The sequence below is a fragment of the Bos taurus genome, chromosome 6 (assembly GCF_002263795.3).
Source record: "Bos taurus isolate L1 Dominette 01449 registration number 42190680 breed Hereford chromosome 6, ARS-UCD2.0, whole genome shotgun sequence".
In the NCBI taxonomy this organism is placed as follows: Eukaryota; Metazoa; Chordata; class Mammalia; order Artiodactyla; family Bovidae; genus Bos; species Bos taurus.
In genome coordinates this window covers 6260385-6284028 of record NC_037333.1, presented here as the reverse complement: position 1 = coordinate 6284028, position 23644 = coordinate 6260385, and the positions used below count along the sequence as shown (strand labels likewise).

The 23644-nt window shown below is 38.2% G+C and overlaps 1 protein-coding gene and 1 long non-coding RNA gene across 9 annotated transcripts in view; one reads left to right on the top strand and one right to left on the bottom strand.

Annotated features, from left to right (window-relative positions):
- The window catches only part of LOC101906469 (uncharacterized), a 358594-nt gene that overhangs the window by 147251 nt on the left and 187699 nt on the right, over positions 1-23644 (bottom strand). The window lies entirely within an intron of this gene.
- Positions 1-23644, top strand: part of SYNPO2 (synaptopodin 2) — a 204206-nt gene that overhangs the window by 150625 nt on the left and 29937 nt on the right. For both annotated transcript variants that reach the window (XM_005207587.5, NM_001083751.1), the window contains 3 exon segments: positions 9947-10098; positions 13886-14685; positions 17135-19320. In XM_005207587.5, coding sequence (XP_005207644.1) covers positions 9947-10098; positions 13886-14685; positions 17135-19320 — 3138 coding nt within the window.

Genomic DNA, 23644 nt, shown 5'->3' with positions numbered 1-23644 from the left:
TTTCCCATAAAAATGAACTTTTTGGCCCTCTAAAATTACTGAATTTTAAAATTAACAAATCAATTATAGATCTTTTTATTTCTAACATAGTAAATACCAATAGATAGTACTCACAAGGACAAAATATTTTTTTAGGTCCTCAATTATTTTTGAGAGTGTAAATAAGTCTTTAGACCAAAATGGTTGAGAGCTGCTGCCTTAGGTCACATACTTTTATATACTAATGATTGACTACATGAACTTCCAGTTAACTAAAACTTTGGAGGATATCATTCCAATTGGCCCTTCTCTGAAAGGCATAGTCCTTGATTAACATTCCTGGGGCCCCTGTATCAGCATATCTAGAGCTATGGAAAAACAGATACATTTTTCAGGTACATGGGACATACTCATATCTGAAATAAAATAATTTCAGTAAAAATAGCAATACAGGCAAAGTATTTAGGACCTCAGATTATGAATTCTAATCCAGTTCTCTATTAATGTAGCAATGCCTTAGGCCTAGTTCTACCTTTAAATAGAAAAACTTCTATTTTATCTGTTTGGAATGATATTCTTTCTAAAAGATGTCATATGTTTTTCTGCATCTAATCAACCTACCACAAAGATTTAAATATTTTAAATGACTTGTGATCATTATTATTAATTCCTATTATTTTACTCAAAGTAGAGGCACTAAGTCTCACTGAGTATGTGGAAGTCTTTTATACTTTAATTAAATGTATTCTGAGTATTTTTTTTTTTAAAGATTTTTGTGTGTTTTTAAATGTTGGCTTTTACTTTCTTGCTTTGGTGTTGTATTAACTATAACATCTTTAACAGTGTTCATGTTTGCCTCTCCATTTCTAATTTTCTATAAACCAAACAAGCTTATTAGAATTGTATAAAATTAAACAAACAGACTGAAAAAAAATCCCAGATACTTAGAGTGATGTACAGAAGTTTTAGGTAACTGTATTTTTTACTGTATTTTAACCACTCAAAATACTGTTGAGCATACTTACAGGTTTTTTAGATAGCTAAATTCTTAATAGATGAGGTATTGCAGCATAATAAACATTTAGTTAATAGTTGGGTGTACAATTAATAAATATAAACAGAGACTTGAGAAACACAAATAGTGAGTTTCTAGCTTTATTCATTTCTGAGTCTTCCTAATTATACTACTTATTTATCTAATCTTTTAGGTTTTACATGTGCTTTTTTTTAAATGAGGTCTTGAAAAAAATTTTTTTTAATTCTGTGTAAATATTTATAAAAAGAAATGTGCATATAGTTCAAAGCCTTTGTGCAATCTTTCAGAATTTAATCCAACAAAAAGAGTAGACAGGGACATGTCCTACATAAGGCTCTGGTCCATCAGTGTTTTTCTGAAAGAGCTGGGATGTTTACATTCTTTGGAAGGAAAGAAGGGCAGAGAATACCATTCCATATTTGTACTTGTTGGTTTTCTAGCATCATGGTGGCTGCTTTATAACAGCTCATAGCACTAACACTGTGGCATCGTTTCTGCCTGGGGAATCACATTGGTATGCAGATTCTTAAGTATGCAGCCCCCATGGATTAAGGCCCTCATTCCTGTCAAAGAGAGTTATTTACTTCAGGAATTTTTCCAAAGTTGCTACCAGGAATACTTTTTACTTTTATGGTGACTTGGTCCCTAAGGATAAAGACAGTCATCCAGAAGGAAAACTTTTTGCCAAGTAGCTGCACATATATTTACTGGGCAGAGCAGAAAAGTTCCTAATCTTTCTTAATTTGAGAACAGATTATTGAGTGTGGATTCCTAGTGTCTACTTGTATTTTGCACTCATGACCCGACTTGTATATATAGTTGAAGAATTCTTTTCACTAGACAATTCGTGTAATTTAATTTCTTATTAAGTTCTTCACATACTTATCAATGCTTTAATGGAGAAAAGCCTTGCTTAATTTTAGGAATTATCTATTCTTCTTTTAGAACATTTGTGTGGACAACAGTAGATACTGATAATCATTTCACTTTATTCCTTCTAAGTTCTTCACAAACTCATATTAAGTTCCTAGTAAATACTCTAGAGTGGCTTTTCTGAAACTTCCTTCCTTGTCCTCAAGTTTTAATCCCTCTCTGTTTTTCCTCCTTTATTCTTGGCAGATGGTGACCCTATACAATTTATCTAGTGTAAGTTCCTGCACTGTCTATCCTGTCTGTCTTGAAATATCAGCATTTGTGTCCATCTTTTTTTTCCTTTTCTGTATCTGAGAAACAGTTGCCCTTTTACCCTTGTCCTTTTTTTACCTTCTGTATTTGCCCTTAATTCTATCTTTCTGTATCAGCTCACAGTTCATTTGCAGGAAATAGATGCCTCTTTAGTTATTTTAGGGAGAAAAGGAATGTCAGTGCTTATAGAATTGTCGAAAGCTCTGGAAAGACAGGGCCTCCAGAAATGGCTTCAGATAGCACAGCAGAACTGGTTATCCAAGGGACTGGCAACATTTGCCACAATCAGGAAATTAAGGAATCAGGAAGCTATTGGGCTGGCCCAGCGCTGGGTCTAGGGTTACATACCTTATCTGTGATTTGGGATTAAGAAGCTGCCAGTAGAACTGCTGTATCTAGAGTAACAATCATCTCTAACAGATCTGCAGCAGCAAGATGGATGCCTTACAGTCTAATTCCTCTCTTTGCTTAATTCAGTTTCAAGTGCAAGTTTCTTACAGGTACACCTTCTTGTTGAAATTACACCACACCTAGAACCTAAGCTGAAGGAGAGTCTGGGAAATGTTATTTTATCTCCTTTGCCTCTGCTGCACACAAAACACATCCCAAGGGGCTTGAGACAAAAGTCAAGCAATCCATTTAACTGTTGGCCAGTCTATTCTACTGACTCTTGATTTACTCAGTTACTAGTTCTATTTCTTATTTATTTATCCCAGTCTAGATATTTCCTCAACCTTTTTTTCCATTTCACTGTTTGAATTTCTGCACTAAATTCCAAGATTTTTTTACCTCCTACTATTAATATTTTTCTTGGGTTATTATTATTTTTATTACATGGTATGCTGGTCCTTATTGTTTTTTTTTGTTTGTTTGTTTTTTTGCCTTGTCATCCTGAAACTGTTATATTCCTATTGATTTCCAAAAATATTGTGCCACCGTAAACATGACTTCCCAACAACTTGTAAACTCAGTTTTGGTACTAGAAAACCCCTCAGCAGGGGCTGAGGTTGTATTTTGGAATCTGGATAGGAAACTCATTAAAAGTAGGATTATTTGCTTATTTCTAAGACCTTAACCATACAATATTGGTCTTGCTGCACCTTCCACTGACCATTCTGACCATTTTTCTGGACAGCTGATGAATACAGGGTTACCTAAGTCTTCAGTTTAAGAGCAACCTGGGGTGAGGGAATGCTTATTAAATTTTGTCTCAGAAGTATGAGGTAAGTTTTGCCAAAAGCCTGACGTGGAAAATTGAAGAAGGGCTGGGGGTTCAGAGGAGCTACTAGATCATAGACTACTTTCCACATTCCCTTAAAATGTTTTTACTTGTCTGAGATCATATCTATCATCCCATCTTGGTTATCCTTAGGCCCTAAGACTTTATTTTATGGATTAAGAATAGCCTTGCATGGGCTAGGCTTCAGTTCAGTTCACTTCATTTCAGTCACTCAGTCGTGTCCAACTCTTTGTGACCCCATGAATCACAGCACGCCAGGCTTCCCTGTCCATCACCATCTCCCAGAGTTCACTCAGACTCACGTCCATCGAGCCAGTGATGCCATCCAGCCACCTCACTGTCTGTCATCCCCTTCTCCTCCTGCCCCCAATCCCTCCCAGCATCAGAGCCTTTGCCAGTGAGTCAACTCTTCACATGAGGTGGCCAAAGTACTGGAGTTTCAGCTTTAGCATCATTCCTTCCAAAGAAATCCCAGGGCTGATCTCCTTCAGAATGGACTGGTTGGATCTCCTTGCAGTCCAAGGGAGTCTCAAGAGTCTTCTCCAACAACACAGTTCAAAAGCATCAATTCTTCAGCACTCAGCCTTCTTCACAGTCCAACTCTCACATCCATACATGACCACTGGAAAAACCATAGCCTTGACTAGACGGACCTTTGTTGGCAAAGTAATGTCTCTGCTTTTGAATATGCTATCTAGGTTGGTCATAACTTTCCTTCCAAGGAGTAAGCATCTTTTAATTTCATGGCTGCAGTCACCATCTGCAGTGATTTTGGAGCCCCAAAAAATAAAGTCTGACACTGTTTCCACTGTTTACCCATCTATTTGCCATGAAGTGATGGGACCTGATGCCATGATCTTCGTTTTCTGAATGTTGAGCTTTAAGCCAACTTTTTCACTCTCCACTTTCACTTTCATCAAGAGGCTTTTTAGATCCTCTTCACTTTCAGCCATAAGGGTGGTGTCATCTGCATATCTGAGGTTATTGATATTTCTCCTGGCAATCTTGATTCCAGCTTGTGCTTCTTCCAGCCCAGCGTTTCTCATGATGTACTCTGCATAGAAGTTAAATAAGCAGGGTGACAATATACAGCCTTGACGTACTCCTTTTCCTATTTGGAACCAGTCTGTTGTTCCATGTCCAGTTCTAACTGTTGCTTCCTGACCTGCATATAGGTTTCTCAAGAGGCAGGTCAAGTGCTCTGGTATTCCCATCTCTTTCAGAATTTTCCACAGTTTATTGTGATCCACACAGTCAAAGGCTTTGGCAGTCAATAAAGCAGAAATAGATGTTTTTCTGGAACTCTCTTGCTTTTTCAATGATCCAGCGGATATTGGATAGGCTTATTTATACTAATTTTCTCTTTCCTTTTCATGTATTTTAATACATAGAGTAGTGGAATTTAAGGAGGAGATTGTCTTGGTTCTACCACTTACTCTGACATCTTTCAAGTGGACTTGTCAATGAACTGGATGTGAAAATACAGCCCATGAGTAAAGATTTAGTTTTGCTAACAGGAATCTGACACAACTGATACGTCACATACAATATACAGAATAGCTTAAGTCCAAGGTTCTATGAGAACTCAAATCTTGTACTTGCTTTCTAGTCAGCTCTGGAAGATGTGGAAATCAAGCAATAGTAGGTTAATAGAAAAGGAGCTCCTTAAAAATTTTACCAGGGAATTATTTATCATAAAAGTAAATAAGCAAAGCTGAAACTCTTCTCAGATTTTATTTACAAAGTGAAATAATGTTAAATTTCTCACAGGAGCCTTAACTTTACATTTTCACTTGGTGTCAGTAAAGTAAATTTTACCTGACATGGGTCAAGAGGTTGTAAGCAATAGAACATAGTATTTTTTAAATATTTACATTACCAGTATTTCTCTTAGTTATGTATCTGATTAAATTGAGAGACACTGAAGGGAAAAATAGTATTTATGGACAGAAGCTCACTCATCTGATTAATGTATTAGGTGTGGAATGAAGTCTCTAAGGGAATGTTTTCAAAGAAAGGGAATTATATCACATGCTCACATAAGTATGTTGTACCAAATCACAGTTTGCAAAAGACAGTTTTACTCAATTTTGAATCTGTAACATATTATTTTACAAATAGTCATAATATTGACTATTTAAAAATTAAAGATTGAAAAATCTTTAAAGATTAATATATATAAAGCTCTTAAAATAATAAAAGAGGAAAAAGGAAAACAAAATAAACAAAATCTGTCTTTCTCAACACTGGTTTATAGACTGACCAGGCAAGTTTTTCTCTTCCTCTAGTCTTTTCCATTTCCTCCTTGACTGTATGCAAATTGTTTTTATACTCCTCTCTCTCTCTTCATTCTAGGGTTCACGGTATAGAAGTTAGACTATTGATGAGCAAGGCAATTTGTGTGGTGGTTTAGTTGCTAAGTCGTGTCCAACTCTTGCGACCCCATGGACAATAGCCCGCCAGGCTCTTCTTTCCCTAGGATTTTCCAGGCAAGGATACTGGAGTGGGTTGTATTTCCTTCTCCAGGGGATCTTCCTGACCAGGAATCAAACCTGGGTCTCCTGTACTGCAGGCAGTTTCTTTACCAAGTGAGCTACCAGGGAATCCCTGTGATTAGAAACATAAACTCTGAAGTCAGAATTCCTGTGTTCAATTTCTGGTCCTAGCTGCATAATTTTAGGCAAAGTACCTCACTTTTCTAAGTCTCTGGTTTCCTCACCATAAAAATGAGGGTAATGACAGTCCATCTGAACATATACAAGTAGAAGTACATTTATACTTCTCATCAAAGTGTTCTGGAGATAAATGATTTAAGGAAGTAAAGGGCTTAGTATAGTAAGTGCTCAATTTTAAAAAGCCACTGATATTTACATATTTATATTATTACTTCTGCTGGGAGACAATAAATATGTTGGTGTTCTTTCTCAATTCAGTTATGAAATATGTACTTACAGAGGAAAAGACAGATGAAAAATTATTTATCTTAGATTATGATGAGCTAATACCAAGTATATGTATGACAACTGAAAATAAATCCAGATATATTCAAACATCTTACAGACAAATTCTATTGGCATGTTCTTCCTGTGTGTGTGTGTGTGTGTGTGTGTGAAGTCAATGCCTTCTTATTCAGTAATCCCTTCTTGAGCACCTTTGTGAGGTGTATGTGCATCATGGAACTTAACATATATTATTTCTAATCTTATTAACCCTCAAGAGAGATCACATTTATTAGTTTTATTTTACATTTTGGAAAACTAGAGCTTAAGAAGGCAATGCAACTCATCTAAGTTCAGAGGGTTAGTAAGCACTGGGGCCACGCGTTTGAAACCTATGCCTTCTTTCATCAGGGCTGGTGTTCTTTTCCACTAGGACACATATTTTATGAATCTAGGCCTATTAGGAGAAGACTGGTAGATAAGTTCATTCATACAGATTTAGCATTGTAAATGTTAACGGTTTTTATGTTCAAACTTACTCTTTTTACTGACAAAGTATTTCATTTTAACAAGTAAGAATATTTTCAGGGGTTAAAAATTTTACTCAGATTCATAATAATGCACAATTATACAAATTAGAAAAATGCATAATTGTATACAGAAGGTAAAGATCTTTTATACACTAATAAATGTTTATTCTTCATAATATACCTATGAACAGAATATATTGGTTAAGCTGGTGATTGCAAGGGATCTGTTTGGGCACAATTGACTCTGGCAGATAACCTTTGTTTAGTTTAGTCCTATAAAAAATAGAGAAAGAGTAGTCCTTTAGAAAAGCCCTTGTGGCGAGGAAAGTATCACCATATTTAACATGGTTCATGAGGGAAAAATATTTCCTGCTGTTCAGACAATTGTAAAAGGTCAACTAAGCACAATCATAGCAGTTGATTCCAAATGTTGACCTCAGAATGTATGCTCTGAAGGAATGCTAATGGCTCCTACCTCAGTGCTTTTGCTTATTTGGATTCCACTAAAAGCTCCACTTGACAAGCACAATGATGAATTGCACTTTTCCCATCAAGCAACACATGTTTGGATGATAGACAGCTCTGTTAACTTGAGGATTTGTTTACCTTCCAAGAACCAATTTTTCATCTTACTCTGCAAACCCATGAAGCTGCTTAAAACTCATATAACTTATTGCTGATAAATGGAACATCAGCTTCAAGATTAACCTCTGGGAAGGGGATACAGGATATAATGACACATCTGTTTTATCAACGTAAAACCTCTTTGGTCTTCAAAGGGATGAATTTTCTGTTCATATATTAGTACATCTGACTGCACTGAATGAATGATTTTATGCTTCAGAAACATGTTTTATTATCTTTTTTGTTATCTATTTTTAATCTATTTTATTATCTTTAAAAAATTAAATTTAAATGAATGAAATATCCCTAACTTATATGTTCATTGTTGAGTATTGTTTTATCCTTGACTTACTAACAATTCTTTCATGATTCTCCATTATAATAATTTCACACAAGACAGCAAAATGAATATAACTGGCAGTCAATAAACAGATATTTTTCAAAACTGGGTAACTATTCTTTTTCTCATTGTTTTGGCTGCATCCTTAAAGCCTTGGAAATATTGAATTCATTTAATTTTGCAATAAATTGTTGTGTGCTTTCAAAAAAGAAGGAATGAGATTGATTTTTTTCAGAAAAGGGGAAGGCCTTCTTATAATTTATGACAATAAAAGAATAGACCCTCCCAGAAGAAAACTAACTGAAACACTTCAAATTTCATTAGCATCATTGTTCTGGCACTTAAAGATATGCTTCTGCCTCCAGGAGTATCATGTAAAATGTAAATGCACATGGAGATATAAACTTTAGAGCTATATCAGTCAGCAAATTAATTATCATTTAAGACCTTAGCAAGAATTAGTGGGCAACTGTTAGAGATAAACTGAAATACATTTCGTGCCCAATCAAAAGTGAGCCTGGCTATGAAAACACTCTAAGAAATGCTGCTCACCTGGTTCTGAGCTCTTTGGACTCATAATCTTGAGTTTAATAGTCAAATAGGGATCCCTTTGGTGGAAAATATATAGAAGATGATCTTAAAGTATTCTTAACTTTGAGATTGTGTGATCATGATACATGATTCTTTAAAAACCATTAAATTCATATTGTAAAATGAAATCTAAACATATTAGTATCATTTAGGGTCCCAGCAGAAAATAGGTGGCATATTCAAAGGAGTAATTAAAGATAATATAGTACAGGCTCGTGGAAACCAATGAATGGAAATGAAGCACCCAGAGGTGAAGAGCAGGAAGCTATTATTACCCTTGGGTCTGAAGATGCAAGGAGGTGGTGTGTGTTATTGGAACACAAGAGTTAAGGCATGGTAGAGCAACAGACAGACAGGAGCTCTGACTGTCTACATCGAGGAGCAAAGCCATTGCCAAACCGTGGCCCAGCAGGTCCAGCAGGGACAGCATTTCCCTGCCCTCCCATTTCCCTTGCTCTTTATCTCTTGTTGGAGCTTCCTGTTGACCAAAGCCAACCAGGAGTCAGCATGCAAGGGAACTTGGCCACTGCAGTCTCTAGAGGCCAGAAAGCAGAGCCAGAGAGGGTAGAGAATGGGCTGAGGGAGAATGACTAGCACAACATTTTACCATAATCATAACTACACAGAATGTTAACCTTCAGGAAGAACTGAATGCTATTCCTCACTTAGGACTGGTGGGAGCTCTCTGCTGCTATTCTACTGCTCTGAATTTCTCTTCCTCCAGCATCTGAAAGTTCTCTTCTAGGTTTTTAGTCAGTTCTTGTTCCACTGAATCTGTGCTAGACTATGATGCAGTCCTTAAGAAGGGCTGTTTTTATTTTTTGCAGAATAATCTTTTTTTCTTCCTTTTTTGCTAAAGTTTGCTTATTATCAAGTCTTGAATAACTGATTTCAATGAAGGATTTTTCCCTTTGACATAATTCTTAACATCCTGCTGCCTAATTTCCCCCATTTTACTGGAAGGGCTTTCATCAGTTTATTGAGCTGTATAGCTCTCTCCTTAAACTCATTGTCCTGCAATACATCTCCTTCTTATAGTTGGTGTTCCACCCACACTGTCAATGAGAAGGCTCTTAAAATTTATTTTAATGAGAGAAGCCATGTTCTGATTAGATCAAGCTTCACAGTATGAAATATTTGTTTTTAATGTATAACTAAGTTAAACATCTGTCTTCGCCATTCTTCATTATTCTTTATTTCATTATTCTCATTCCTTCACCATAGATTTACTTTCTTTTTTGTCTATTTACCTAGAAAGCTATGAATTGAATGTTTGACAGTATGGTATCCAATAAATTGTAAAAAGGGTGAGAAGTGTTTAAGATTGTCTTATAGGTTAACAGGTGAATTAACACTAAGGGCTGATTTTAGTTTGCAGATCTATTTACTACTCCTAAGTAAAATTTTCTCCAAGACAGTGGCGCGTTTTTTTTTAACAAGTTATATAATTCTAATTATTGCATTCTTTTTTACTCCACTCAGATCAGAAGCCAGAGCAAAGCATCCGGGTCTGGGCTCTGTGAGGGGGATGAAGTGGTTTCTATCAATGGCAACCCTTGTGCAGACCTCACCTACCCAGAAGTCATCAAGCTCATGGAGAGCATAACAGACTCTCTCCAAATGCTCGTCAAAAGGTAAAAAGATTTGTTGGAATATTTATTTTCTCCTGAAGCTACATGGCAACGATTACAGCTCCTATGGTCATATAAACTGTTCTCTATGGGGAAATGAGGGTGCTGTCTATGTCAGTGTAAACAGAAAAACCATAGTGTTTGGAAAATGGTAATTCTAATCAGCTGAATTTTCTGGTTAATTGAGAATTAACTTGAAAAGTTTGTTTCAAGAACTTTGTTTAAAATCTTAGGTATTTTAGACTACTTCCTTAGGAAGCTCAGTATATTGGCATAATATAATACTTCTAGGTCAAGATTAATTATGATCACTAAATTATAATTCCTAGATTTATAGATTAATTTAAAATGTTTACATGTTAAAATGGTACACTGTGTAATATTTGTTTGACTAGAAAGAGGATGCCTAAGAGGAGGAAAAGAATCAAGAAACCCTTAAAAGCAGCCTGATTTCTATTTCAAAAAAACAACAACAATATTTAGATATGGGCAAAAGCTAATGGTTAAAGTTTTTGCACTCTCAATGCAAATAGCTTGTCAATTTGATCTCTCCAAATGCTACCCTCCTCATCTAATTGCTTAAACATGCAGAAGTCAACCTTAAACATAAAAACAAAACAATGAGGGTCATCACAAAGAAACTACAGCATCAACATTTTCACCATGTACCAATCACAGTTTAGTCCATATTAACCTTGTGAGGCCCTGACCGTGGCAATACAATGAATCCACAAAGGAAATCTCTGGCTTTCTAGATAAGGCCTTCAGAAAGACAAGAGAGGACTTTTCACACAGAACTTCAAAACCTTCTAGGAGTTTTGCCTTAACTCTGCAGAAAGACTACATAACAGCATTGTTGGTGGTGGTTGCTAAGTCATGTCTGACTCTTGTGACCTTATAGAGTCAGGCTCCTCTGTCCATGGGATTTTCCAGGCAAGAATCCTGAACTGGGTTGCCATTTCCTTCTCCAGGGGATCTTCCTGACCCAGGGATAAAACTCATGTCTCCCACATTGCAGGCGTATTCTTTACCACTGAGGGGCTTCCCTGGTGGCTCAGATGGTAAATAATTCATCTGCAATGCAGGAGATCTGGGTTCTATCCCCAGGTCAGAAAGATCCCCTGGAGAAGGGAATGTCAGCCTACTGTAGGATTCTTACCTGGGAAATTCCAAGGACAGAGGAGCCTGGCGGGCTACAGTCCATAGGGTCACACAGAGTTGACACACAGAGAGACTAACACTTTCACTTTCTTTACCACTGAGTCATCTAGGAAGCCACATACAGCGTTACCCCTCTGGTAATCATTCAATATGATTCCATTTCTATACAAACACGAACTTACTTTGGCCAAACTTTTGTGACAATAAAGAAATCTCACAATTCTCTTACAACCTCCCATCTAAACGTTTACCCTCAAGTCCAGTGTGTAAGTGACTGAGATCCTACTTATTTATAACGCTGCCATTTGCTTTTTCAAGGGATCTAATAGAAACCTTGCCAAGTGTAGTCAGTGTTGGCCATTATTACATTTAAATCTCTGGGGTATTTGAAGTTCCGTCTTTGTAAAGGTTTAATCACATCCAAAATAGGAGAAAAACCTTTTCTAATTTATTCCCCTTTAGTGTCTTTGCTGACTTAATGAGGCCAGTCTCTTCAGAACACACTTGTAGACTAGAACATCCCCTACGAGTTCTTGTTTTGATGACTGTCATTGGGAAAGTCCTTGGTGGTTTAAAGCTGAGTCTTGGGTACAGATTTACTTTTAAAAGTAAATGGACTAGTTCTCTGCTACTTTTAATAACTGGAATCTTGATTATTATTATTTTATCTTAAATATTTTTATTTTTACAAAATAAATAAATAATTGCAGAGATTTTAAATGAAATCTCAAATTAAAATCATCCCAAAAGTAATTATCATCATCATCACCACCACCCCTACAAATCTGGATATCTGAACATTGTTTCCTGGAATTAAATATTTCTCTTGCTCATGTAACTGTCATCTGTCCCTAGAGGACAAGTGATTTACTTTTCCTGGGCTATTACCCAGAGATAGCTGGGTCAGACTATCAACATTGTCTCTATTATTGTAAATTTTATTTAAATGTTATACACACACACACACACACATAAATTTTGGAATTAAATACCTATGTGCACTGAATGGAAATGAGCATTTTAAGGTATAAAGCTTTATTTAACCTCTAGTTCTTTTATGACTTTTATTCATGTATATCTGTCCATTTTATTTTGGCTACCAATAAATGTTAATATTTATCTGAGCCATTTGCCTGTATTACAGTCTGTAAGGCTGGAATGAATTCACACTACTCTCTTCTCAGCTTCATAATTTATTGCTAATATAATTCAAAGTGATTTAATCTACTTCCATCTCAAGACCTTCCTAAATTAAAACTCTTCCCTTTTGAATCTCTCAAATTTCAGTTGCATAGAGTGTATTCATCACTTCCTATATATGAAATATTTAATTTGCTTTCATCATGTTTTAAAAATACTATATTATAATGGGTTGTTGGTTTTTGGGTTTTTTTTGCTATTACCAGGAAGCTCTACAGATTATTTGCACAGAGAAAGTTGCATTTCATTTGACTGTTAGCTTGTGCTTTGTTTATTTTTGTTTTGCTAAATTCAGTGAAAACAAAGTCAAGAGTAATTATTTTGAATATTGGTCTTGAATTTTATTACTACACAAATTCTAAGGTGAATTCCTTTGAATAGAATAGAAGTATGGGCCCACTCCCTTCAATAGATGATCCTGCATTATTAGTTGGGGTACTTTTGAGGGAAAAAGAATGGGACTGAGATAGATGCTACTGCTTCTTTAAAAAATTTACAAATGTAAGAAATGAAAGCATCTCCTACAGCTGTTCTGTGAATGATGCTTCTCTTCTAAAAGCAGTTAGAGTTTAAATTAGAGTTTCATGCAAGAAGTCATTTAACCCTTAACTGACTTTGCTTCTTGCAAACACAAATTTGCAAAACCAGCTGGGAACGGGTAAGGTCAAAATAAAAAGACTGTGGTGAACAGCTGAGGGCTCCTTACCTGAGCGATTAAGGAACAGTTTGACTTCAGAGATCCTATAAGGAAAATGCTCCAAGTGACAAGTTCAAATAGAGAAGGGGAGACATTTCAGATTATAAATACTCCATGACTCAATGATTCATTGCAGCATGGAAAGGATTTCTCTTTGCACAAGAGTACTGGGCTGGGGTCCACTTATTACAAAACACATGCTCATTGGAGCTTAAAAAACAGCTTCTATTTCATTCCTTTCAAGAAAGCACAGCCTCTAAAAGGATTACTTGAGTTATCTGTATACTAATATTGCTCTGAAGCTGCTGAATATGTTTATAAAACTTTATAATGTGCAGACCTAACTCAGTCAATGAGACGTTGCAATGCTTTGTCATATTATAACAAGCATGATTATTTGAAAACACTCCAATAATTATAGGTGAAGGGCATCCATATAGCTATAACCTATACTTAAAAAAAAAGAAAAAAAAGTGAATTTAGGATGGATTCTGGTTTTATAAACTTTTGTGAGCATTTTTGCTTTGCTTTACAGACAAGTTTATTTGGAAGATCTTTAAATAATAATGTAAACATGTTGCCAAGTTCTGTGTTCAAATATGTTGCAGTTGACATTTAGGAGGAAATATTTTTACTGTATTGTGTATTAGACATCATACAAGTGTCAGGAAGTTCTTTGGCAGGTGTAATACACTCTGATTTAACTGTCTGGACTAATTTTCCTGTGTGCAGACCTTCCAGTGGAATAAGTGAAACTTCGATCTCTGAAACTGAAAACAAAAACCAGGAGAATGTCACCCATGAAGGGTACGTGGAAAGTACCACCCTACAGATTCGACCAGCCACAAAGAGCCAATACAGAGAGTTCTACATTGTCCCTATCAAGAGTGGAGCTCCCCTAGCTGAGGAGCAAGCGAGTGGTGCTGGTTTTTCTGGGAGCATAAAAGAAGAAACAGGCCTGGCCCCTCACACGTCTGACTCTGAAAGTGGACGCTTACCAGAGGAGATTATCTTAAGTGAGAAGGCAGAAGCAGGGCGGCCAGGCACTGTGGTTGAGCTGCAACTGTCCCTGTCACAAGAGAGACACAGGGGCAAGAGTGCTGCTGTAGTGACTCTCCTGGGAGCAGAAAAATCTATGTCTCCTGACCCAGAGCCTAATTTACTACACGACGGGATTGTCCACATAAATTCTGCCCCGACTAGTGAGAAAGAGGACCCTCCTCTGAGGTCCAGCAAGACAATCCAGATCTCCAGTGGCCAGGAGCTGAGAGTGATCCAGGGAAATGAAGCTGCAGACACGGGGCTGCCCCGCGTGGAAGTGATCTTTGACTGCTCTGACAGGCAGAAGACGGAAGGGTGCAGGCTTCAGGCAGCAAAGGGGTGTGTGGATTCTCCAGTGGAAGGAGGGCAGTCAGAAGCACCTCCTTCTCTGGTATCCTTTGCAGTTTCATCAGAAGGCGCAGAGCAGGGAGAAGATCCACGCTCAGAAAGGGATCACAGCAGACCTCACAAGCACAGAGCGCGCCACGCACGTAAGTCCTGCCCTGGGAGCCACTGCTGGGCAGCTGGAAGGGGCTTGGGAGCTTAGGGTATTTTGCTGCTGGTTCGCCTGCCTGGATTTTTTCTTTTTAAGGTTTTTCTTATGTCTTTCATTGGCTTTTTTTTTTTTTTTAACTAATGCACAAAATAACAAACATGAAATTGTAGAAAACACCAATTTCTGAACTGGAAGTAATAAGTTTTAACTTTGTAGTAGATTTGAATGTTTTTAATGCACTTTCTTTTCTTCCCAAAGACACGGGGACTGTTAAAGAAAATACTAAAGTTAATGTGCCTTTTTTTATTTGTCTCATATTCTATGTTAAAATAGCATTTGAGAGTCTTTGCAGTCATGTGGACGCTGAGTTTAAATGTCAAAAACTGTTGAGTTTGCTGCGGAGAGGTGTATTTAAAATACAGGCTCAACCACTGATATTAAAAGCAGATCCTCGTTTTGAAAAAAAATCATTGTGCAGCATGATGATGCTTGCAGAAGTGAGTTTGATGGACAAGGACATGTGGAATACTGAGCAGTTACATGATCCTCTCCGTTTTGTTAAGTCTTCACTAGACTGCAAAGCATCTCATCTACCTTCTAGACACAGAAGTCAATCCCCAAGGCCATGTGAAGTCATTTAAATGTCTCCCAACTCAAGATATATTTTAAAATCAAGGCCTTTTATGGTGTTTTGTTTTACCCAGGAGAGTGATCACAGAAAGACAAATGAAGATAGAAATGGCAGTTGGGTTTTATGATTTCTGTAATTTTCTTTCATGAACTTCTTAAAAACAAATTTGGAATTTCATTTAGGCATTTGAGGAGGTAAAGGTTGACTGTCAAAGACACTTGAATGTATGCGTGATATACAACAGTAATGATCTTGGTTATTCAAAGTAGTATATTAATTCTCCTAACTACTGTTATTCCTTTTAAAGCATATTTTTAGCATAACCATGTGTAGCTGAATTGACAAGTGCTGTTAATCATTCCTTATACTTTAAGCATCTGTATGCATCTTCACATTTATAGCATATTAAACAAGTGTATTAAGGCAGCACTCACATACTTTACATGTTGGCAGTGAAGTGAGCAACAACTGTGCAACTGTGACTGTCAATTTAATAGTAAGTTGTATAACACTAGTCAAAAAAGGAATTACATTTAGGAATGACCATGCTTTTTACTCTAAGTAAAATTTGATTTCTTTAAGTAAAATTTGATTACCAGTGAATTTCTCTAAGTAAAATTTCTCTAAGTAAAATTTGATTACCAGTGAATATCTGTAATTTTGTTATAAAACTATTTTGATTCTATTTTATTTTTTAAAAAATTAACCATTAAGTGTGATTTTTTTCCCCAGTCACAAACAGAGGTAATTTTCAATCAAAAAAAAAAATTTTTTAATGTCTGAAATTTTTATTTAACTCTTTTGAGGAATTCAAAAATTATTTGTGAATTATGCTTATTTTTATCGTTGACAGTGCTATAAGTTAACTTGCCACAAATTTATTTTTATAACAATAATAATTTAAAAATTAAAATATAATTTTTTGTTATTCTAAAACTGTCCGGTTCTCATTTTACATGACTTAATTTCTGTCTACCCACAGCTGTAAATGTTACTAGTAATATAATTTAAAATTTCCCCAAGATTTACACTTATTCTTGCTGCAACTAAAGTAGTATTTCCAAGAGAGCAATGCATTTATGAACAACTTTATCTAGACCACTTTGTAGCTAAAGTTTCTTAAATATAGTCACAATAACTTTATACTCTGAATTATTGTTAGTCATTGATTCAGTACCTTCAATTATTATTCATTACATTTTAAAATTTATTTTGATTTAGTAGCTGTGAATGCAAAGACTTTGGGGGAATGGGAAACTAAAAGAAAAAAGAAAACCTAAATATTTAAACTCATTACATGAAAAGATTTAAGTAAACAATATTTTCTTATTTCTCCCTCCTTCCTTTCTAAAATGCTTGGAAATGTTTTATATCAACATTTTATTTTTAAAATGTGAAAATGCAAGGTATGTCCTAAGTTGTTTTTGGAAAATATTATGTCCTTAAATTATTTCCATTGTAATTTTAATTACATCCAATTAACCGACATTTATTTTCCAGTGTTTATTGTTAAAGTTTAAGGAGCTATACAGAAACAAATTATGAGACATATTCTAATCAATATAAAAATGTATTTGTAGAAAAAAATGAAGTGATATATATGCAAGTTATATCTATATCATCATATATATCAATATAGAAGTAAACATTTTGAAAGAAGAAAGAGAAATGAGTTGGACTGCATCACAATTTAGTACCCAATTGTAAACATGTTTTTTCTGTATTTATTTTCCCCCAGGAGAGTTGATTTCTGGGTTGCTATGCAGTCTTCCTTGAACTTATCAACTCAATGTAATCTTTGTATTTTCCCTAGGGCTCAGGAGGAGTGAAAGCTTATCAGAAAAGCAGGTGAAAGAAGCAAAATCTAAATGCAAAAGCATTGCCCTCCTTCTGACAGATGCCCCCAACCCCAACTCCAAGGGGGTGTTGATGTTTAAGAAGCGTCGTCGGAGGGCCAGGAAATACACACTAGTCAGCTACGGGACTGGGGAACTTGAGCGAGAGGCAGAGGAGGAGGAGGAAGAGGGCGACAAAGAGGATCCATGTGAAGTAGCATTTCTGGGTGCAAGCGAATCGGAGGTGGATGAAGAGCTGTTGTCTGACACTGAGGACAACACACAAGTTGCAAACTTTGACTGGGATTCTGGTCTAGTGGACATTGAAAAGAAACTGAGCAGAGGGGACAAGATGGAGATGTTGCCAGACACCACAGGCAAGGGGGCCCTCATGTTTGCCAAGAGGAGGGAGAGAATGGATCAGATCACAGCCCAAAAAGAGGAGGAGAGAGCGGTTGGAGTGCCAAGCAGAGAACCAGATGCTGCCCAGACAGATGGCCTGAGAACCGTGACGTCTTACCAAAGGAAGGAAGAGGAGTCAGTGAGGGTGCAGAGCTCTGTGAGCAAAAGCTACACTGAGGTGAGCCATGGTCTTGGCCATGTGCCCCAACAGAATGGCTTCACTGGGGTGTCTGAGACAGCAGAAGCTCAGAGGATGATCCCTGTGAATAGAACAGCCAAGCCCTTCCCAGGGTCTGGGAACCAGCCGGCAACCCCCTTCTCTCCAAGCCGAAACGTGACAAGTCCTATCGCTGACTTTCCTGCGCCTCCACCTTACTCTGCAGTCACACCCCCACCTGAAACCTTCTCCAGAGCAGTGTCGAGTCCAACAGCTGGCCCAGCACCGCCCCCTCCGTGGCCCCAGCCTGCCCCATGGTCCCAGCCGGCCTTTTACGATTCATCTGAACGAATAGCTTCCAGGGATGAAAGGATTGCGGTGCCAGCAAAAAGAACGGGGATATTGCAAGAGGCCAAAAGGAGAAGCACGACAAAACCCATGTTCACTTTTAAAGAGCCCAAAGTCAGCCCCAATCCTGAACTCTTGTCACTTCTTCAAAATTCTGAGGGCAAAAAGGGCCCTGGAGCGGGAGCAGATTCCGGACCTGAAGAAGACTACCTCAGTTTAGGAGCAGAGGCTTGTAACTTCATGCAAGGCTCCTCTGCAAAACAGAAGACCCCGCCTCCTGTCGCTCCAAAGCCTGCTGTCAAGTCCTCATCCTCCCAACCAGTCACTCCGGTTTCTCCACTCTGGTCGCCAGGAGTGGCTCCAGCGCAACCTCCTGCCTTCCCCACATCCAACCCGTCACATGGCACCGTGGTCTCCTCCATCAAAATCGCGCAGCCTTCTTATGCTCCCGCCCGGCCTGCAAGTGCTCTCAACCTGGCTGGTCCTTTCAAAGGCCCGCAGGCAGCGGTAGCCAGCCGGAACTATACTCCCAAGCCAGCAGCTCCCACACCGACAGTGAACACTGCTCATGCTGGTGCGGTGGGACCATCCAATGAGCTTCCAGGAATGAGTGGGAAAGGAGCCCAGCTCTTTGCTAAGAGGCAGTCAAGGATGGAGAAGTACGTGGTAGATTCGGACACCGTGCAGGCCCACGCTGCCCGGGCTCATTCTCCCACCCCGTCTCTCCCGGCCGGTTGGAAGTACTCCTCCAATGTCCGAGCGCCTCCGCCTGTGGCCTACAATCCTATCCACTCCCCCTCCTACCCACCGGCTGCTGTCAAGTCTCAGCCATCAGGCCTACAGGCCTCCAAGACAGGCAAGAAAAAGGGCAAGAAACCCCTCAATGCTTTGGATGTCATGAAGCACCAACCCTATCAGCTTAATGCGTCCTTGTTTACTTTCCAACCTCCGGATGCGAAGGACGGCCTCCCCGCAAAGCCATCGGTCAAGGCCAGTTCAGTGCCAGCTGCGAAGCAAGCTCTTCCTCCTCGGCCAGTGAACGCTGGCTCGCCCACTAATGTTCAGGCCTCCTCTGTGTACTCTGTGCCAGCCTATACCTCTCCGCCCTCCTTCTTTGCTGAGGTCACCTCACCAGTCAGCGCTTCCCCAGTGCCCGTGGCCATCCCCACCTCTCCAAAGCAGGAATCAGCCTCAACATCTTACTTTGTGGCACCAAGGCCAAAGTTCTCAGCAAAGAAGAGCGGTGTCACAGTTCAGGTGTGGAAACCATCTGTGGTGGAAGAGTAATCTTTTAGTCGAAGCTGAGTGTCCACTTTGCTTGAAACGAATTGTTTGCGGTGTTAACTTGAGTCCCAGAGAATGCCTAGCAAGTCCTCAACTTACTTAATTTCAGATGTCACCTCCCAATCTGGGTCCAAGCAGAATATTTTTAATGAGTCAGAAATCTAACTCAGATTGACTTAAAACATATTTATCTTCGTTGCACACTTAAAAAAAATCTGGGAGCACCCCCAAATAAACATGGGCCATTGTATTAAGTAAGCAGGATACTTAGGGTTTATGCATTTAGCCACAAGACAGTGATCAGTGTTATCAACATTAGGACACAGTCTTTATGTGACAGAACAGCTGTGTTCCTACAGTGAAAAGGTTCGATTGTAGTGAAAATATAACATGTATTGACTGATGTTTCCTTTCTAAGTAGTGCTTTATCTCTATTACTAGTATTAAGGGATAAGAAATTTATTGAGGACAGGGATCAGCTCTGGTCTGTCAACCTCAGCCACCTGTTTGATGTCACAGAGAACTTGGGGATTGTTGGAATGTACATAGTTTAGTAAGGTGGATAAGAAAGAGGGGATTAATAATTACAGAGTACTTGTTATCTACCAGGCTCCTTGCCAGATGTTATATATATATTAGCTTATTTCAAAGACTTCTTTAAAGTGAACTGGATGGGCAAGAGGGATAATTATTCTTAGAGGTTGATTCCCATCTTCCCTCCCCAATTACTTAAGAAACTCAGTGAGTACATCTCCAATTGCCCATGAAAGCATAAGTTTGTTTTCCTCAGCTGAGGCAAGCGGTAGAGTACATTATAAAGGAGGAACGAAAAAAAGGTGAGTAGGCTTCAGATAAAGGCACATGTGTGACCATTGTTTTCCTTTTGGAAATCATGTGATTGAGAGATTACTGACTCTGGGTTACTGAAGGGTTACTGACTCTGGGGGCTGACTGTGAAGCACAAGGAACCCCATGTATGTGGAGGCCGTAGGGTGAGAACACACAGTTATTAGCATCATTTCTGAGTGACCTCACGGATTTTTTTCTTCTGTTTATTTTTTCTTTCTGACCACTGCTTCTCCCACTGTTCCTTGCAATTCTATTCTTGCACCTTCATTTTATTATTTATATTTGATGGACCAGGAGGATTAAAGCAAGGTTACCTTGTAAATTTGGATTGGTCACACACCATGTCATCATCCAGCTGGCTCTGAAGTCAATAATGTTACTGACAGTAAACCTGAAGACCTTTCTCATATCTATTTTAAGTCCAAGTCTGACCAATCATGGAAACTATTCAACATGAATTAATGTAGAGAACCACAAAGCATTTTTGACAACTCCAAGGAAAACCATCTTCTCAATAGAAGAGATATGTCTAGAGACTTCTCATAAAAGCTTGCCTGGTGTGAGGGTACATGGTACCATGTTAATCCTCTGAAAATATCTGTATTCCTGTTCTTTTTCTGCTGTCACTGTCAATCTGCTATATTTTCACTATCCTATTAAAGTATTACTATCTTCTTTATCTGTTCAATGTATTTTAAAAAAAATCCCTGTATGAACTGTTCTAAGTCATTTTTTCTGATATTTCACTTATATCACTCTCCAAATATCTGAGTTTCTTTTTTGTGAACATTTCCACTTCTCTGTACACTGCAAAACTGCAAGCCATAGGTATTTCTATGATATAACACAGAGGAGAATTAAGTTAGTTACAGAACAATGGGCCTTATTCTTTTTCTCTGGAAAATCTTCTATTGGCTTTGATGGCAATTTACCTAGAGGTCAGAACCACAGGATGTAGCTTGGTCTCTTTTTTTGCCTTTTTGGGAAATCAATTAGGAAGATTCATACAGGATAAAGGAAAAAGCAGTCTATCCATTATATAATACTATTGTTTGTTACTTGTTCCCTGCAAAGGAAGTCTGTTGAATGCTTTGCATTTTGCATTCTTTTCTAATAGAACAACCAAAAAAGGCATCTTAAAGTGAAGCAGGAAAGGAGATCATTTTTATAACTTTGCATTCTTAACACAGCATTTAAAGAACGGCACGAATTAGGGAGAAGACAGTGGAACACAAGGTAGTCAATTTGAGTCCTCTGGTTCAAAAGTATCCTAGAATGGTAATGACCCACCAAGTATTCCCAGTTGTCCAGTGGTTTGTGGTATGTAGGAATGAGGAGTGTTTGGGGTCTGTTTCCTGTAGGACAGGTGGCCATCTGAGCAGAGCTACTATTTGGAGTTGATGACTGAAGACACAACTAACATGGCTGGGACTGTCATGGGGTTCCCAAAAAGCTTCTAAGAAGCATGGCAGGTATGCAGTCAAAGCATCCACAACTTCAACTGGGAGCTGGTAACATAGCTCTCATCTGGAACCGTACAGTCCCAAATTATGGAAAAGGCAGGGAATCTTCCAGAATTGTATCCACAGCAGAGTCTAACTTGATCCTGAGAGATGAGGGCATGGAAGGGAGAAGGACTAAGCCAACTCCCGGGAGGAAAAGAGATTTCTTTGTCTTTTTTCCCCAGCCAGGGAGCCCCTGGGAACTTGGATGCAGAATAAGCTGGGTGTGTCACCTCTCAGGTTGGAGTTCTGGAAATGATGTCAGTGTGGCAGGTGGGAGACTTAGGACTCATGACATCAGCTTCCTTCCCACTGGACACCCTTTGAACTCTGGGTGTTGTTGTCTGTTTTTGGTAGCAGATGTTTCAGTTGGTTAGTTGACTGGTTTGAGGGTATGAGGAGGCAGTTTTTGTTTGGTTTTTAGGATCTTGCCTTTATCCTTGTCCTTTGTTAGCTTACTTTCTGTGCAGAACACCTATGAAGTCAAGTTTTCATCACCGACACAATGGCAACGTTCATTTACTGAGTGCTTGTGTTATGTTAGGCGCCTTATATACATTATATGGTTTACAGGCACTGGAATATAAAATAAAATATAACGACAGTCACTGACTTCCTACAAGACCTTATGCAAATTTCTTTCCACCAGTGTCCCCTTAATAATGTCTCAAACCTTTCTTCCTGGAATGTTGTACCGTACTGAGTACAGCCCACAAGACCAGATATTCTAAGAAGAAAGGTGCTTTGTAAATTTAAGTACACATATTCCTCTCAGTCCTATAGGAGGGCAGATTGAATCACAGAACTCTTAAGGTTGGGGATCTGACCATTGCCACTTTGATCTTAGAACAGTTACAGTTTTATTTCTAATATTTCAATAATAAACACATTCTTTTTTGACAGAAAAAAAAATCACACTGTTTCTGCATTTTGCATATTCATTGATAGTATAAAGCATACATTTTTAGGAATATGTTTTATAAGACACATTGGGGCTGTCATTTTGAAGCATGTAAAAGCTTGTACTTCAAAATATTTCTAGTATGATTTTTAATGATAACATGTATCTCATTTAATCTTCACAAGAAGCAACTCATCTGAACTATAGGAAAATTGATCTGAGTTACAATAGTTCTTGAGACTACGCCAGCGTTCTTTAACTCTTCTAGATAGTGCTGAGTCCTTTCAGAACGTGGGTTTCATAGGGCTGCTGAATATTACCACCCAGCTGAATTCTAGCCTGGCAGCAAGAGTCACATCTGAGATATCAAGAACGAATGATCTGTGTTTAAAGGGAATGGACTAACTTATGCAGGACCACTGCTTTGTTTAGTTACTAGCTTGAAAAATCTTTGAAGGCCGTTTTCCGCTGACAGGCATATCATACACTCTGACTGCAGCACTTTCACAGAAGTCTCTTGAGAACACAAGAAGACACGCGGCTGTTAGTGTCTGAGTTTGGATTTAATCTTCCAAACAAAAGTCCCTTGCTGTGTATCATTCAATCCAGTTATAAATTCGAGAACCTGCAAGCACCCGGGTGAATTCCTGAAATCTATTGCTATTTTATGAGTCACCACTGGCCGAGCAGGAAGGGTATTTGAAGTCATGGTCATCAAAAAGAAGTGATTGTTTTCGAAAAAGCTAAATGCTTAAAATGCTTCCAGAGGGAAGCAGTGGGCTGTGTTCTCATTCCCTCTTACAATCAGAGTTGTTGAGTTTGTTATAAAAATTGTTAAAAGTTCATGAGAAAAATATGTAAATTCTGAGAACCAACATCATATTCCCAGAAGCACTGACCCTTGCTGGTCTCAAGTGCCCTTATCACTGGACTCTGGGGGACATAAAGACTCATGTAACACTTCAGTGCCACTGAGTTTGTCAACAAGTATTCTGGGAAAAAGCAGAATTGAATTCTTCTGTAGACTTCCCACCAGGATTGGCCA